This window comes from Callorhinchus milii, unplaced genomic scaffold, assembly GCF_018977255.1.
Source record: "Callorhinchus milii isolate IMCB2004 unplaced genomic scaffold, IMCB_Cmil_1.0 Scaffold29, whole genome shotgun sequence".
Classification (NCBI taxonomy): Eukaryota; Metazoa; Chordata; class Chondrichthyes; order Chimaeriformes; family Callorhinchidae; genus Callorhinchus; species Callorhinchus milii.
This window is the reverse complement of record NW_024704770.1, coordinates 2,717,368-2,731,216: the sequence shown is the minus strand read 5'-3', so window position 1 is coordinate 2,731,216 and position 13,849 is coordinate 2,717,368. Positions and strand designations below refer to the sequence as shown.

The 13,849-nt window shown below is 49.6% G+C and overlaps 2 protein-coding genes across 6 annotated transcripts in view; one reads left to right on the top strand and one right to left on the bottom strand.

The window, feature by feature from the left end:
* The window catches only part of LOC103187559 (dedicator of cytokinesis protein 7), a 50,734-nt gene extending 41,936 nt beyond the window's left edge, over nucleotides 1–8,798 (bottom strand). For 4 of the 5 annotated variants that reach the window (XM_007907106.2, XM_007907107.2, XM_007907108.2 and 1 more), the window contains exon 1: nucleotides 8,661–8,778. In XM_007907106.2, coding sequence (XP_007905297.1) covers nucleotides 8,661–8,707 — 47 coding nt within the window. In that variant the 5' untranslated portion in view covers nucleotides 8,708–8,778. Of the gene's footprint in view, nucleotides 1–8,660 lie in introns of all 5 variants that reach the window. The other variant, XM_042344595.1, reaches the window with a different exon arrangement.
* A 2,353-nt stretch (nucleotides 8,799–11,151) lies between these two features.
* LOC103187556 (dynein light chain Tctex-type protein 2B) lies at nucleotides 11,152–13,284 on the top strand. The gene is made up of 5 exons (XM_007907105.2): nucleotides 11,152–11,168; nucleotides 11,779–11,904; nucleotides 12,268–12,381; nucleotides 12,473–12,535; nucleotides 12,826–13,284. Exons 2-5 carry the CDS (start codon nucleotides 11,791–11,793, stop codon nucleotides 13,171–13,173), a joined length of 639 nt encoding a protein of 212 aa, XP_007905296.1. The 5' UTR covers nucleotides 11,152–11,168; nucleotides 11,779–11,790; the 3' UTR covers nucleotides 13,174–13,284.
* The last annotated feature ends 565 nt before the right edge of the window (nucleotides 13,285–13,849 follow it).

Below are 13,849 nucleotides of genomic sequence, written 5' to 3'. Positions count from 1 at the left end.
AAACTTGGCCTTGGCAAGCCCAAGCCCAAGCCCAAGCGTGGCACAGATCTCACCCCCTTCAGCGGGCATTGGGCCGGTCATCACAGACATAGGCATAACATGACTAAATGGGATCTCAAGCATCGCTCTTCCAGGAAAGCAGATTAGTCATAGCTCCCCCCCCCCCCTCACCCCCCCCGGGTCTTTGCATAAAACAAGGCAACACACAAGCACAGCGCCGAGCTGAACAAAGCCTGTATTGCTGGTCCTGAAACAATGACCCTGGTGATATCTGCCACCTTACACACACCCTACACACAACTTATATTTGCATTTCTACAGCGCCCTTCACGTGGGATAGCGTCCCCTCCACACACACACGCGCGCGCGCACACGCGCACACACATACACACACACACACACACTCTACCCATCTGGCCAGGACTAAGCCCACACTGTAAGGTCTGCTTTTCCATGACTTATCATTTCAGAAATGTATCATTGCTTCCAGAAATCGAAACAAACGTAATAAAATCTGCTTCTTTGCCATCAAGTTTCAAAGTTCATTAGGGCAGCGCTCGCGCTCTCGCTCTCTCACTCTCTCTCTCCCCCCTCAGGCTGGCCTGGTGCAATCTGACAGCCAGTTAGTTGTTTGCAAAATTAGTGTTCTTTTTAAGCTGTTTAGTTGCTTGCAAGGAATGGTAAGGATTGCTAGGATTATCGTCAATAGGGGCGCTATATAAATGCAAACAGATCACCATTCATAAACCAAACAGATCGTCTTCAAAAAAGGATTGTTCACTTCAATCCACGACTGTTTGTGACACTGCTGTTGTTTCTGTCCTTTCTCCCCCACATCGGCGCCATGACCGGCACTGCCTACCACCACCTCCGCAACATTGCCAGACTCCGCCACCGCCTCACCCCTCAGGCTGCCCAAACCCTCACCCACGCATTCGTCACTTCAAGGCTCGATTATGGAAAATCCCTCCTCATCGGCCTTCCAAACGCTTCCCTTCACAGATCATCCAAAGCTCTGCGGCTCGTGTACTCTCCCGCACCAGGCTCCGTGACCCCATCACTCCCACCCTCGCCCGACTCCACTGGCTCCCCACCCCCCAGAGGATCGAGTTCAAGATCCTCGTCCTCACCTTCAAGGCCATCCATGGCCTCGCCCCCTCCCACCTCTCTGACCTGCTGACTCCCTACCAACCTGCCCGCTCCCTCCGTTCAGTGAGCTCTGGACTGCTCCATGTCTCCTGCCCTACCTTCGGTGGCCGGGCTTTCAGCCTCTCTGCCCCCACGCGCTGGAACTCCAACCCACAGTCCCTTTGCCTCGCTTCCTCCCTCGCCTCCTTCAAGGCCAGTCTCAAGACCCTCCTCTTACATCGTGCCTTCAGTTGCCCTCCTACCTCCCCTACCCCACCCCTGCCCCATGCTCAGGTCCTGTCCAGGGTCTTGGGACGTCCCCCCGACATGAAAGGCGCTCTATAAATGTAATTTTTTTGTTTCACCCGCAAAATATACAGTCAATTCACTTTACAGAATATCCTGTGACGACAGAGGGAGGGATAGAGTAAGAGTGTTCCAGAGTTTCCGGGCGTAGTGGCTGAAAGCGAAGCCACCGATGGTGGAATGGAGGGCAAACTATTAGCAAGTTCATGGCCGCAGTTGAGGTTCGTCGTTGAGGTTGGGAGGGCCTCCCCGCCCACACTTGCACTTCACAGCCACTCAGCAGTGAAACATGAAACATCGCAGAAAACATAGCGATGTCTGCTTTATTAATATCGTTGTTAAAGTGAAGCAGGTTAAACGCCCCCGCTCCCACCCTCATCCCTGTCACCCAATATCCCCACACGTGCACTTTCCAGCAGGAATAACAATCCCTGTTATCGTCTTCGAGTCGTCTCAAAGCGCTTCACAGGATACACTGTAAAGTGAATTGAGTGTACATCATGAGACAGCAGACAGAATGTGAAGCGGTTGATGTCGCTTCCTACCCAGCAATTCACTCAACAACAACCCGACCTGGAGCCTTCCTGCTGATATCTCACGTTTAGACAGGGAAACTAATTTAACACAACACCAAACGCCTTGCATCTGATACAGCGCCTTAGCGTGTCTTCGAGACATCTCACTGTGAATATATTTGCACCCGCAAAATATACAGTCAATTCACTTTAGAGTGGCTTCTGTCATGCGCTTTGAGACGCCTGGAAGACATGGTAAGGCGCTCTATCAAATGCAAGGATTATTATTATTATTAGTTGTAAAATGCTAATCAAAACGGCAGTCTGATCTCCAGAATGTATGACCTAATTTAATGTGTGCCCCGCTCTGGTGATTACTGTAATCTGTGCTCGGCTTCACCGTGGCTTTCCTTTGATTGAGATCACAGGGTATGAAGTCACCTAAAGTGCCACTTGCATCCAATCTGCAAGAGAGTAAACCTGATATCAATGAGGAAATCGTGGGAGCTGGCTTGTGTCCAGATTGCATCAATCGATGGGTGGGTCACAGAAGTTTTATTTGGTAATAGATTATTCCCTCACACTCAAATAACATTCGAACCGTTTAGAAAGATTAATGCCACAACCCCGCCGCGAAATCCAAGGCTGGGTCGCTTTTATCAGTGTGCTAACTTCTATCAATAAGTCACCACCCGGGAACTCCTTCCGCTTACTGGATAGATCATAGCAACTGAAAACCACACAGAGTAATATATTAATATAATAATCCTTGCATTTGACGGAGTGCCTTATCACGTCTTCGAGACGTCTCAAAGCGCTTCACAGGATATACTGTGAAGAGTAGCGACTGTACATTTTGGGGGCGAAATGCGGCAGCCAATTGCAAATAGTCGTGGATTTTTTAAAATTTATTTTTTGGTCCCGGAAAAGCGATCTGCCAATCGACGAACGACCAGGTTCCTACTTACTGCTGGGTCAACAGAGGCATGTGTGTGGAGCAAGGAAACATGCCCAACGTTTCGCCCTGCCTGCCCGGGAATCGAACCCAGGACTCTCTTCGCTTGCGAGGCGAGCCCTCTAACCACTGAGCTACAGGACTCCGCAGCTCTAAGAGTAGACTGTGTCTGAGTGGCGTTACCGTAGCGGTGTGACTTACTGGGGTCTGAAGGGAATCCGCCAAAGCCAGAGTCCTGTGAGATTTGGAGTACCTGCACTTTACAGCCAAAGCAACTGCACCTCAATGAATGGGGCACCAACTGTTGATGTTGTGCTGGTGTTTCACAGACTGATAACTTCACTCGAGTTGGAACAAAACAAGGAATAGACACTGAAGCAGCTCAATTGGTTCCACATGTTCAACACCAGCCAGCAAAACAGGTGTGTGCGTCTGTGAAGCTGCAACTCAAAGTACAGTGAGTTCCAACATCCAAACACTTTTGTGTTAATCTGTTGTTAAGTTACATCCCAGAGAGTTGCGTCGGCTTCAAGGACATTTGGAGAAACCCGAACATTATCTGTGTGAGGAGTGAACAATGTATCAGAGGGGGGAACAATGCTTCTGTAAATGCTTTCAGAGATTTTTTTGTGCAGAGTGGTCAGAAACGCAGTGCCTGCCTTAGCAACCAGGCGCTGTGTGCATTTACAATGAAATGGAAAGACTGGGCACCCGGTTGGTAGCAGTGGCCAACTTCAGGCTAAACTGGCCACGCGGGAGGGTGTGCCTGGTGCACGCTCGGGGCCGAATGGTGATACTTTATGAACAATACCCGCAACACATTACAACTCTGAACAGCTGAGTCACAGCAGCTTTAAGGGAGAGGAGAAATTCAGGTGCTTCCCTCACCTCTTTTGAGCCCTTCAGTGGTTGAATTTACTGATTGCCAGTTTGGATTTTACTATTTGGTTCATCTTCCCCAGCCTGGCTCTCCGAAAAAGCTGCCGTTTATAGCTATAGACTGCCGTATATAGCACAGAAACAGGAGTAGCCCATTCAGACCCTTGAGCCTGTTCCGCCATTCTATAAGATTATGGCTGATCTGTACAATTACTCAGGTCCAGTTACCCGCCCTTGCCGCGTAACCCAGTTTTCTCCTTCCACCACATGGTTTGTGTGAGCGGCTGCATCTTACACTGATCACTTCTCTCCGTATCAACGGGGGCACACCGACACTTGATTTCGAGATTTTGACATTCGAGGGGTGGCTCAGGGTGGTTCGGAGGCAGAACAGGACACTGAAGTGGGAGACACCACACACGCGCCCGCCCGCCTGAGGTTAACTCACAGCTGGCCCAGTTTCTTTTTTGTTCAGCTCCACAAAGCTGTGAAGGAACGCCCCGTCTCGTCGCATCAGTGAGTTCAGTGAATCTCATCCCGAGCTTGGTTACACGCGTGTGGTCAATCGCAGATGTCACTGTCTATTGTGGCTCTTAATTTTCTCAGGGGGAAGGGAGAAAAAGTCTCAAGGGAATTACCCTGGTACGAAGCCCAAAATAAACCAACCACCGTGAGCAGGAAGAAAACTGAAAGCAGAAACACAAGAGTCTTGCTTGCCACTGCTACCGAGCTCAGCTCCACGGTAACAAAGCAACGACGAACAAAACAGAACAGGATTCAGGCTGTTTCCTGCTCATTTTCAGTCAGGCTCCATTTGATTTCTGGCAAATCTTCTAACTATGGCACTGAAAACATATCCACAAAGAGAATGAAGCTGATGCTGGTGGTGAAATGACAACTTGCATTTATGTAGCGTCCTTCACGCCAGATGGTGTCTCGGAGCGAAACTAGCTAATGCCTCAGTTATAACATGGGAGGGGCAGGGGAGAGAAAGAATTCAAATCCCATAAGATTGCCAGGAATTACCCCCATTTGGTATGGGTTCTAAGCTGCAAAAGACTCCACCACCTTTAGTTCCTCCTGGACCCAGGCATAGTGTGTGTATGTGCGGTTTGCCCACAAAATATACGGTCGAGTCACTTTACAGTACATTCTGTGCAGCACTTTGAGACGTCTCGAAGACGTCATAAGGCACTGTATCAAAATGCGAGGATTATTATTATTATGATATATGTGCATGTGTGTGAGTAAGTGTGTGTGAGAGGTCACTTATGAGCTTCCCAGTCAGCACAGAAAAGTGGGCAGTTCACACTCAGCCCTCGCCTCTTCCTGACGGAGATCTTTGACGACTGGGGAGCCATTTCCCACGGCTTGGGAACCAGCGAAAAAAAAGATAAGAAATAGATTTCTGAGCTTATGGTTTCGAAAACGTAGCGCACAAACAGAACCATATGAAACAAATTCTCAGTTCAGAGCCAAGAACTATTTCCCTTCCTGCTATGTACAAGTGAGTGCTCTGGGAAGCTAGCTACTGCGTGAGGCGCGCTGTATAAATGCAAGTTGTTCTTGTTAGTTCGACCGTGCCTTCAGTCACCCTTTTCTACCCCTATCCTCCACCCCTCCTGCTCCCAAACCCGCATCTCGGGTGCGGATCCCTGACTGTCCAGCGCCTTGGGACGTCCTCCTGACGTGACAGGCGCTATACAAATGTCATTTGTTGTTGTTATTGTTACAGTAGTGTCTCTACATCATTTTCTGGTCAGCGAGTACAGTACCATTAACCTCTCTCACTCCTCGCACCGCAGGATCTGATAGGATTGACTGGATACTCATGCCAGTCTATATGTTACTGTAGTTTTCTCTGGAGGTCAGACTCACTGCTGTTACAGCCACACGCTGTGATACAAAGGACAGAATCAGAGTCAAAGCTAACTCTTCCCATCCACAGAATGTCCTTTGTCTAACTCCGCGTAAAAGGACATGGTGCTTTCCGAAACTGGCTGCTGCGTTTTGCCCACAACACACACAGTCACTACACTACACGACACGTCACAGTATAATCCTGTGAAGACGTCTCAATGGCGCTGTAATTATTATTATTGCTATTTTGATTTCTCTCACATCTCTTTCCTCGAGCTTTGACCAGGCCATTCACCAACCGTGCATAAGATGCTTTTCTGATTGTATCAAAGTCCAAGAACAAAGCTGGTTCTGTTTGTAAATGTCATCTGAACTCAGTTATTAAATTAAATTACAGCCTTACACTCACTCTCCGCATCTATAAATAAAAAAAAGGAGGCAGGAAAAGAGTAGGAAATGGGTATTGAGTAGTTTCTCCAGTGAAGCAGCTGGCATCAAACAGATGGACTGAATGAACTCCATGCACGCGTGCGCGCGCACACAAACACAACGCACACAATGAAATTTAACGGTGGTTTGCTCGATCGATACTGAGCATCAGATGAAAAATGTCCCAGAAACATTGATTCATAACTATCCAACAACCACTTACTGACAAACCTGATGAACACATTAATAATCGCAGAGACATTGTACAATAATATCCTGATAAGTACCTGATATATTTTTTATTGAGAGCACGTAACTGCAATGCCCTATTCACCTCCACCTGTCTATCTCCTCAGATGTCACTTCTCTAGTGAGGTATTGAGTTACTGACTTCAGGAAACAGAAATGTACAAAACAGAAAACCAGCTAAGCCAATGTACAAATATAACTAAAGAATGCAACACCACTCTACATCTCATGCCCTTCAGTCAATGTACCCCTGGATCGTTTTCCGGGGGTAATAATTCTTTAAAAAATATTTATACTTTTGGGCACTCAATCCACGACTGTTTGTGTGACACTGCCGTGAGCAATTGGCTGCCGCTTTTGGCCCACAAAATGTACAGTCAATTCATTTTACTGTATATTCTGTGTGAAGCTCTTTGAGACATATTATTATTATCAATATCTTCACCAAATAGCTATCTCCTTCCATCTTGAATCTGCTCTCACGATCTCCCAATGACCTCCTCTGTGGCTAGTCTGTGCAATTAAATATGACCTGTTTGTTCACATTCCTGCTCCTGAGCTAGAGTCCATGTCTGGTTGCTCTACATATTTTGGACTCAGGTATTATTATATTAATAATAATAATATTCCCTGCATTTGATATGAGCGCCTTATCTTGTTTCAAAACGCTTCACAAGATATGTTGTGAAGTGAATTGACTGTGTATTTTGTGAGTGAAACACAAAGTCATGGATTGAGTGACCAAATTATTATAATTTTTTTAAAGGAATTATTACTCCCAGAAAAGCGATCCACCAATCGACTAACAAGAGGGTTCCTATTTACTAAGTGAAGGAAACATACCCAACGCGTAGTCTTCATAAACAAATATCAGATCACACATTGTTGGGGAAAGGGTGAGGCTAACAGTAAAGCTTGAAACACTCCTATTATTACCTCCCAGGTAATGTTTTACATTTCCTTGAATGATTAGCAGCACTGTGCCTTTGCTGAATGAACAATGTAATTATTTAACTGTACTCTCCTCACAGGTCTCAGCCTCAGCATGAAAGGGACTGGGCCACCCCGGGGACCTACAAGTGAGGTTGGTTGTAATCTAGTGTTGGTGCCTCTGCCACTGCCTTTATACTCTGCAGTATTTAATCTCTGCAGTAGCTCATAAAGCACTGGTTATTCCTCTCGTTTCAGCTTGGATCACTGAATGACCAGGAGGCAGGCCATGACAGGCCGTGACAGCCAGGACAAAGCACAGGGTACAGCACCCACAGAATCTCGAAGCAGCCCCTATTGATCAATCGCTCGAGTGTTTGTAAAACTGAAATCTAAAACTCTGGGGCTCAAACAACCACAAACTGCAATTATAGAGCGCCTTTCACTTTGAGAGGATGTCCCAAGGTATAGGAGGGTGAAGGGTTTGCACCTGAGCTGGGGGTTGGAATCAAGAGGGGTGGGGGTGAGAAGGTGACCAAAGGCAACGGTCAAAGAGGAAGATCTTCAGGCGGACCTTGAGGGCCGGGAGGAGTGAGAATAAGGGTGAAGGTTAAGATGGGAGGGGATGCAGGCAATGAAGGGGAGGATGAGAGCAGTAAGGGTGGGGTGAGTGAGGGTGAAGATAGAGGTGGGAGTGAGAGTAGGGGAAAAGGTGAAGGAGGGTGAAGGTGAAAGGGGAGTGCGGGCAATCGGGGGGTGAGAGGGGGGTAAGGAGGGGGAGGGGAGGGGGGCTAAGGAGGGGAGGGGGGGTAAGGAGGGGAGTGAATGAGGCTGTAAGGAGGGGAGTGAGGGGGGGCGGTAAGGAGGGGAGAGTGAGGGTAAGGAGGGGAGGGTGAGGGTAAGGAGGGGAGGGTGAGGGTAAGGAGGGGAGGGTGAGGGTAAGGAGGGGAGTGAGGGGGGTGTAAGGAGGGGAGTGAGGGTGAGGGTAAGGAGGGGAGTGAGGGGGGTTGTAAGGAGGGGAGTGAGGGTGAGGGTAAGGAGGGGAGTGAGAGTGGTGTAAGGAGGGGAGTGAGGGTGAGGGTAAGGAGGGGAGTGAGGGGGGTGTAAGGAGGGGAGTGAGGGTGAGGGTAAGGAGGGGAGTGAGAGTGGTGTAAGGAGGGGAGTGAGGGGGGTGTAAGGAGGGAGGGGGGTGTAAGGAGGGGAGTGAGGGGTGTAGGAGGGAGTGAGGGTAAGGAGGGGAGTGAGGGGGGTGTAAGGAGGGGAGGGTGAGGGGTCAGTGAGGGGCGGGAGGGCAATGAGAGCCCCGCGGGTCTCCCTCTCTCGGGGTCGGCTCAGCGGCAGCTGCCGGGAACGGGGCGGTTGGAGCGGCTGCGGGAGGCGCGGTCGGAGGCCTCGCGGCGGCTTCTCACCGGTTTATCTTCTGAGCGAAAGCGCGACGCTCCGTTGAGGTGGCCATGGCTTCCCCACAGAGAGCCGAGCGGTGGCTCCCTCAGCTCCCAGCGCGGCCCGGCAACCGCTCGCCGACTGCTGCCCGCTCGGCAATCTCCGCCACCGCTCGGCAATCCCCGCCCCCCCCCGGCAATCTCCGTCACTGCTCCCCGCTCGGCAATCTCCGCCCCTCGGCAATCCCCGTCACTGCTCCCCGCTCGGCAATCTCCGCCCCTCGGCAATCTCCGTCACCGCTCGGCAATCCCCGCCCCCCCCCCCGGCAATCTCCGTCACTGCTCCCGCTCGGCAATCTCCGCCCCCCGGCAATCTCCGTCACTGCTCCCCGCTCGGCAATCTCCGCCCCTCGGCAATCTCCGTCACCGCTCGGCAATCCCCGCCCCCGGCAATCCGCGTCACTGCTCCCCGCTCGGCAATCTCCGCCCCTCGGCAATCTCCGTCACCGCTCGGCAATCCCCGCCCCCCCCCCCCCGGCAATCTCCGTCACTGCTCCCCGCTCGGCAATCTCCGTCACCGCTCGGCAATCTCCGCCCCTCCCCCGGCAATCCCCGTCACTGCTCCCCGCTCGGCAATCTCCGCCCCTCGGCAATCTCCGTCAGCGCTCGGCAATCTCCGACAATAGCAATCCCGGCATTTAATACAGCGCCTTATCCTCGTCTTCGAGGCGACAACAGCAACAACCTGCACTTATATAGCGCCCGGACGGCGCCTCAGAGCGCCTAAGAATGGTGACCGTAGGCGCGGTCAAAGAGGAAGGTCTTCAGGCACGAAGACCTGGAGATGGGGAAGGAAGAAGCGAGGCGAAGAGGTTGAGGGGGTTCTAAAGTTTGGGGCTGCAGTGGCTGAAGATAATTGAATGAACCAATTATTATTTTTATTATTATTGCCTCCTTCAAAATCCGTCTCAAGACCCTCCTCTTCGCCTTGTGCCTTCGGTCACCCTCCCACCCCTACCCTCAACGCCTGTTGATCCCAAACTCCAGCTCGGGTTTGGATCTATGACTCTCCAGCGCCTTGGGACGTCCTCCTGATGTGAAAGGCGCTGTGTAAATGTCATTTGTTGTTGTTGTTGTTGATGGGGGTACGACGGAATTTAGAGCGGGTGAGTGTAAGGGTGGCAGAGTTCTGAATTAATTGGAATTTGTGGATAGTGGAGCTGGCAAGGAAGGCATTGCGATACTCTGGATCGAATGGTTCTGGAAAGTCGTTGAGTTTTACAATTTTGCACAGTTCTGTGCAATTTTAGTTTTTTTGCCCAGCAGCGATGGACTCCAACCGGGGTAAGAAGCTCTGGGACGCGTGAGGGGTGTTATTTAAATGCAAATTGTTGTTGTAACCTCAAACCCAGTGGTGGAGGTAAGCAGACATCGCCCTCTTGCAGCTGTGACAGCTCACTAGCTGGGGTGTTACTCTGTCTCTGGGTTTCCTGATAGAATAATAATAATCCTTGCATTTGACACAGCGCCTTATCACGTCTTTGAAACGCCTCAAAGCGCTTCACAGCATGTACTGCAAAGTGAATTGACTGTATGTTTTGTGGGCGAAACGCGGCAGCCAATTGCACACAGCAGTGTCCCACAAACGGTCGTGGATTGAGTGACCAAATTATTATTAGTTTTTTTAAGGGCTTTTTACCCCCGGAAAAGTGATCCAATTGACTTAACAACCAGGTTCCTACTTACTGCTAGGTAAACAGAGGCATGTGTGTGGTTTTTCCCTGACTGGGAATCAAACCCAGGTCCTCTCGCTTGCGAGGCGAGTGCTCTAACCACTGAGCTACAGAACTCCACAAGGTTAAGATGCTTCGCTCGTGCCTTCTCTCCTTGTCCCCACAACCTCTCTTGCTCAGTGATCCCCATACTCTTTGAACCTCCCACACTTTCATCCTACAATGAAGGGTGCTGACTGGGTGCAAGTCATTGTTCTAAACAAATAACTCTTACAACTTGTTCACTTCGCTGTTCACCTTGACACAGAACGTAATCAGTGGGAGAGCCCATGTTGCAGCCCCTCCTCAGTGCTCCACTTGTTACTTACTCAGTGTTGTCAGCCCAGCGAAATAATGAGACGTGTTATTGTTGCAAGTCATATACTGTGTAACCGCAGCCTAATTCTAACAGATTGATTCTTTGCAAAATAAACAGTGCACCTGAACTATAATGGTGGACATGTTGTGGCACGGTTTTTCTCACTGTTCACCCCCTGATATATGGCTTTCCGCTGTTTAGAGAGTGTTAACAAGTGCTCAGAGTAACCATGCAAATATTTGTTAGCAAATGCCGCTCAGTCTCAGATTGGCACAGGCTCCTGGACTATATTTAGGGATCTTATCTGCAGAGTTCACCTTCTGATTGGAGGGATTTGTGTCAGTATCCAGTGTAATAAATAATAGAGAAACCTGGTTACTTCATGATCCACATCCCTCCCCTTCCCCTAGCTGGTCAAGTTGCATTCGTGAGAGTGAAAGTCAGGTGAGAGAGAGCAGGGGATCAGGTAAGAGGTGTACCTGCTCAAAGCATGTCCTCTTCACACCCCTCCTTTGTGCACTTTCCCTCTTGTTTATCTTTCACTCTCCATCTCTCGTGTACTCTCTCACATACTATCTCTCTCCTCCACTCTCTCTTTATCTACTTTCGCCCTCGCAGGCAGAGCAAAACGTTGGGCAAGTTTCCTTAATCCACCACGCCTCTGTTTATCTAACAGTAAGTAGGAACCCAGTTGTTAGTCGATTGGCGAATCACTTTTCCGGGGGTAATAATCCCTTCAACGTTTTAAAAAAAAGTTTGTCATTCAATCCATGTTTGTGGGACACTGCTGTGCACAATTGGCCGCCACGTTTCACCCACAAAAATATACAGTCAATTCACTTTCAGTACATTCTGTGAAGCGCTTTGAGACATCTTGAAGACATGATAAGGCGCTATATCAAATACAAGGATGTGTGTGTGAGCCATGGACACACCGAATCCCTGACCTTTGCTGTGTTTCAGTTAAGAAAGGATCCTCAACTGCTCAAGTTCAAATCTCAAGCTATCCCGCGTGATGGGCAATATATAAATAGAAGTTGTTGATGTTGTTCAGGGAAGCTCCACCATGGAGAAGAGAAGGGAGAGCCTGTTAGCTGTCAGAGCTGCTGGTCAGAGAGTGCCTGGCACAACCAAAGCCAGAAACAACAGCATCCCCTCCACAAACAGCCCGCCCAAACAGGTAGGACAGGGTGTGGGACAGACAATCCGCTCCCAGTTATGTTCCTCATTTTAACTTCCTTTGGATCTTACCCGCCCCTCCATCAGCGATCGGGTCTTCAGCCTCTCTACCCCCACCCTCTGGTACTCCATCCCACAGTCCCTTCGGCTCACTCCATCCCTAGCCTCCTCCAAGACCGGTGTCAAGACCCTCCTCTTCGACTGTTCCTTCGATCACCCACCAATCCCTCTCCCTCCTCGCGCTCCACCCCTCCTGATCCCAACCACCAGCTCAGGTACGGATCCCTGACTGTCCAGGACCTTGGGACGTCCTCCTGACATGAAAGGCGCTATGTAAATGTAATTTGTTGTTGTTGTTTTGCAGCTCGCACCGGGTAAGGGCAGAGCCTCTCTGGGCAATGTGTTAAGTGAGACCCACACTTTTGCCTTCAGCTTCAAAGGACTTCTTGCTGCCAGGCGAATGACAAAGCATTTAAAGGTAAAATGCAGAGGCTGTGTTTCTCGGGGGAAGGTTGCAGGTACCCTTTCGGATGGAAACCGAAGCTATAAAATCTCTTTTGCTTTTAAAGGAAAGAACAGCTTTGAAGATAGCAGCGAAGAAACCAGCAGTTACCAAGATAGTAAATGAGAAGGTTTGTTTTCCTCCAATTGACATTCATCGCAAGACCTTTACTCGATCTCTAACTCACACTGTCGCTGATCTGGGAGTGTGGATGGACAGTATAGAGGAGCTTTACTGTGTCCCTAACCCTGACCTGGGAGTGTGGATGGACAATGTAGAGGGAGATTTACTGTGTCTCTCACCTCGATCTGAGAGTGCGGACGGACAGTGTGGAGGGAGCTTTACTGTCTCTAACTGTCAACTCTGTTCTTTCTCTTCAGTGCATTGATTCCAGTATATGGTTTCTATTTCACTCTCCAGGTACCACCATTTTGCTCCAACCCCAAAGAGAAATTCAGGACTCTCCCCGTTCAGAAGTTCCTGGAAGAATACTTACCCGAGAAGCTGTGCAGCATCTCCTACTGTCCCTCGATTGTGTCCGCACTCACAAAGGAGATGTGTGATGAAATTAAGGAGTTTGTGAAGGATGTTCTGCCGCCCAGGTATAAGTTGCTGTGTGTGGTGACAGTGGGTGAAAAGCACAGCGGAGACGCTCTGGTCACCAGCCGCTGTCTCTGGGACTCCCACGCAGACACCTTTGTTTCCTGCTCTTACCAGAATAGTACCCTCTTCTGTGTAGCCAATGTCTTCACCGCCTACTGTGAATAACCCAAATACGGTGTTGTGGCCTCCATCTTCCCCCCACCACCTCCTCCCAATCACCATCCTCCTCTCCCTCGAAGCTTGCATTCCAAAAATAAATAATAATTTGGTCACTTCGATCCATGGCTGTTTGTGGGACACCGCTGGACGCAATTGGTTGCCGAGTTTCACCCACAAAATACACAGTCACTACACTTTACAGTATAGCCTGTGAAGCGCTTTGAGACGTCTCGAAGACGTGATAAGGCGATATATCAAATGCAAAGATTATTATTAAACAAGCTGAGATTATGAGCATGGCCCCCAGGCGGCAATGGAGAGTGCTGTGCAGAATGCAACTCACGTGCAACAATCTCATCGTCCCTCAGGGAATCTGGGAATGATCGGCATTCCCTCTGATAGGAAGACCAGCCGGTGTGCCCGCTGTCTCTGTTTGTTCCATGTCCTTTTGCCAGTGTTTCTGCTTAGGTTTTCTGCAACCGATAGAATCGTAGAACATTACAGCCACAGAAGGAGGCCATTCGGCCCATCGTTGCCTGTGCCGGGTCTTCGGAAGAGTCCCACTCCCCCGCTCGCTCTTTCCCCAATATCCCCGTAGGATCTGTCACTTTTCCATTTTGTAAGGAACGGCACTTTCTTTTTCTTCACAGAATGTCATGCATTAAAATCAGGTTTGTTTTAT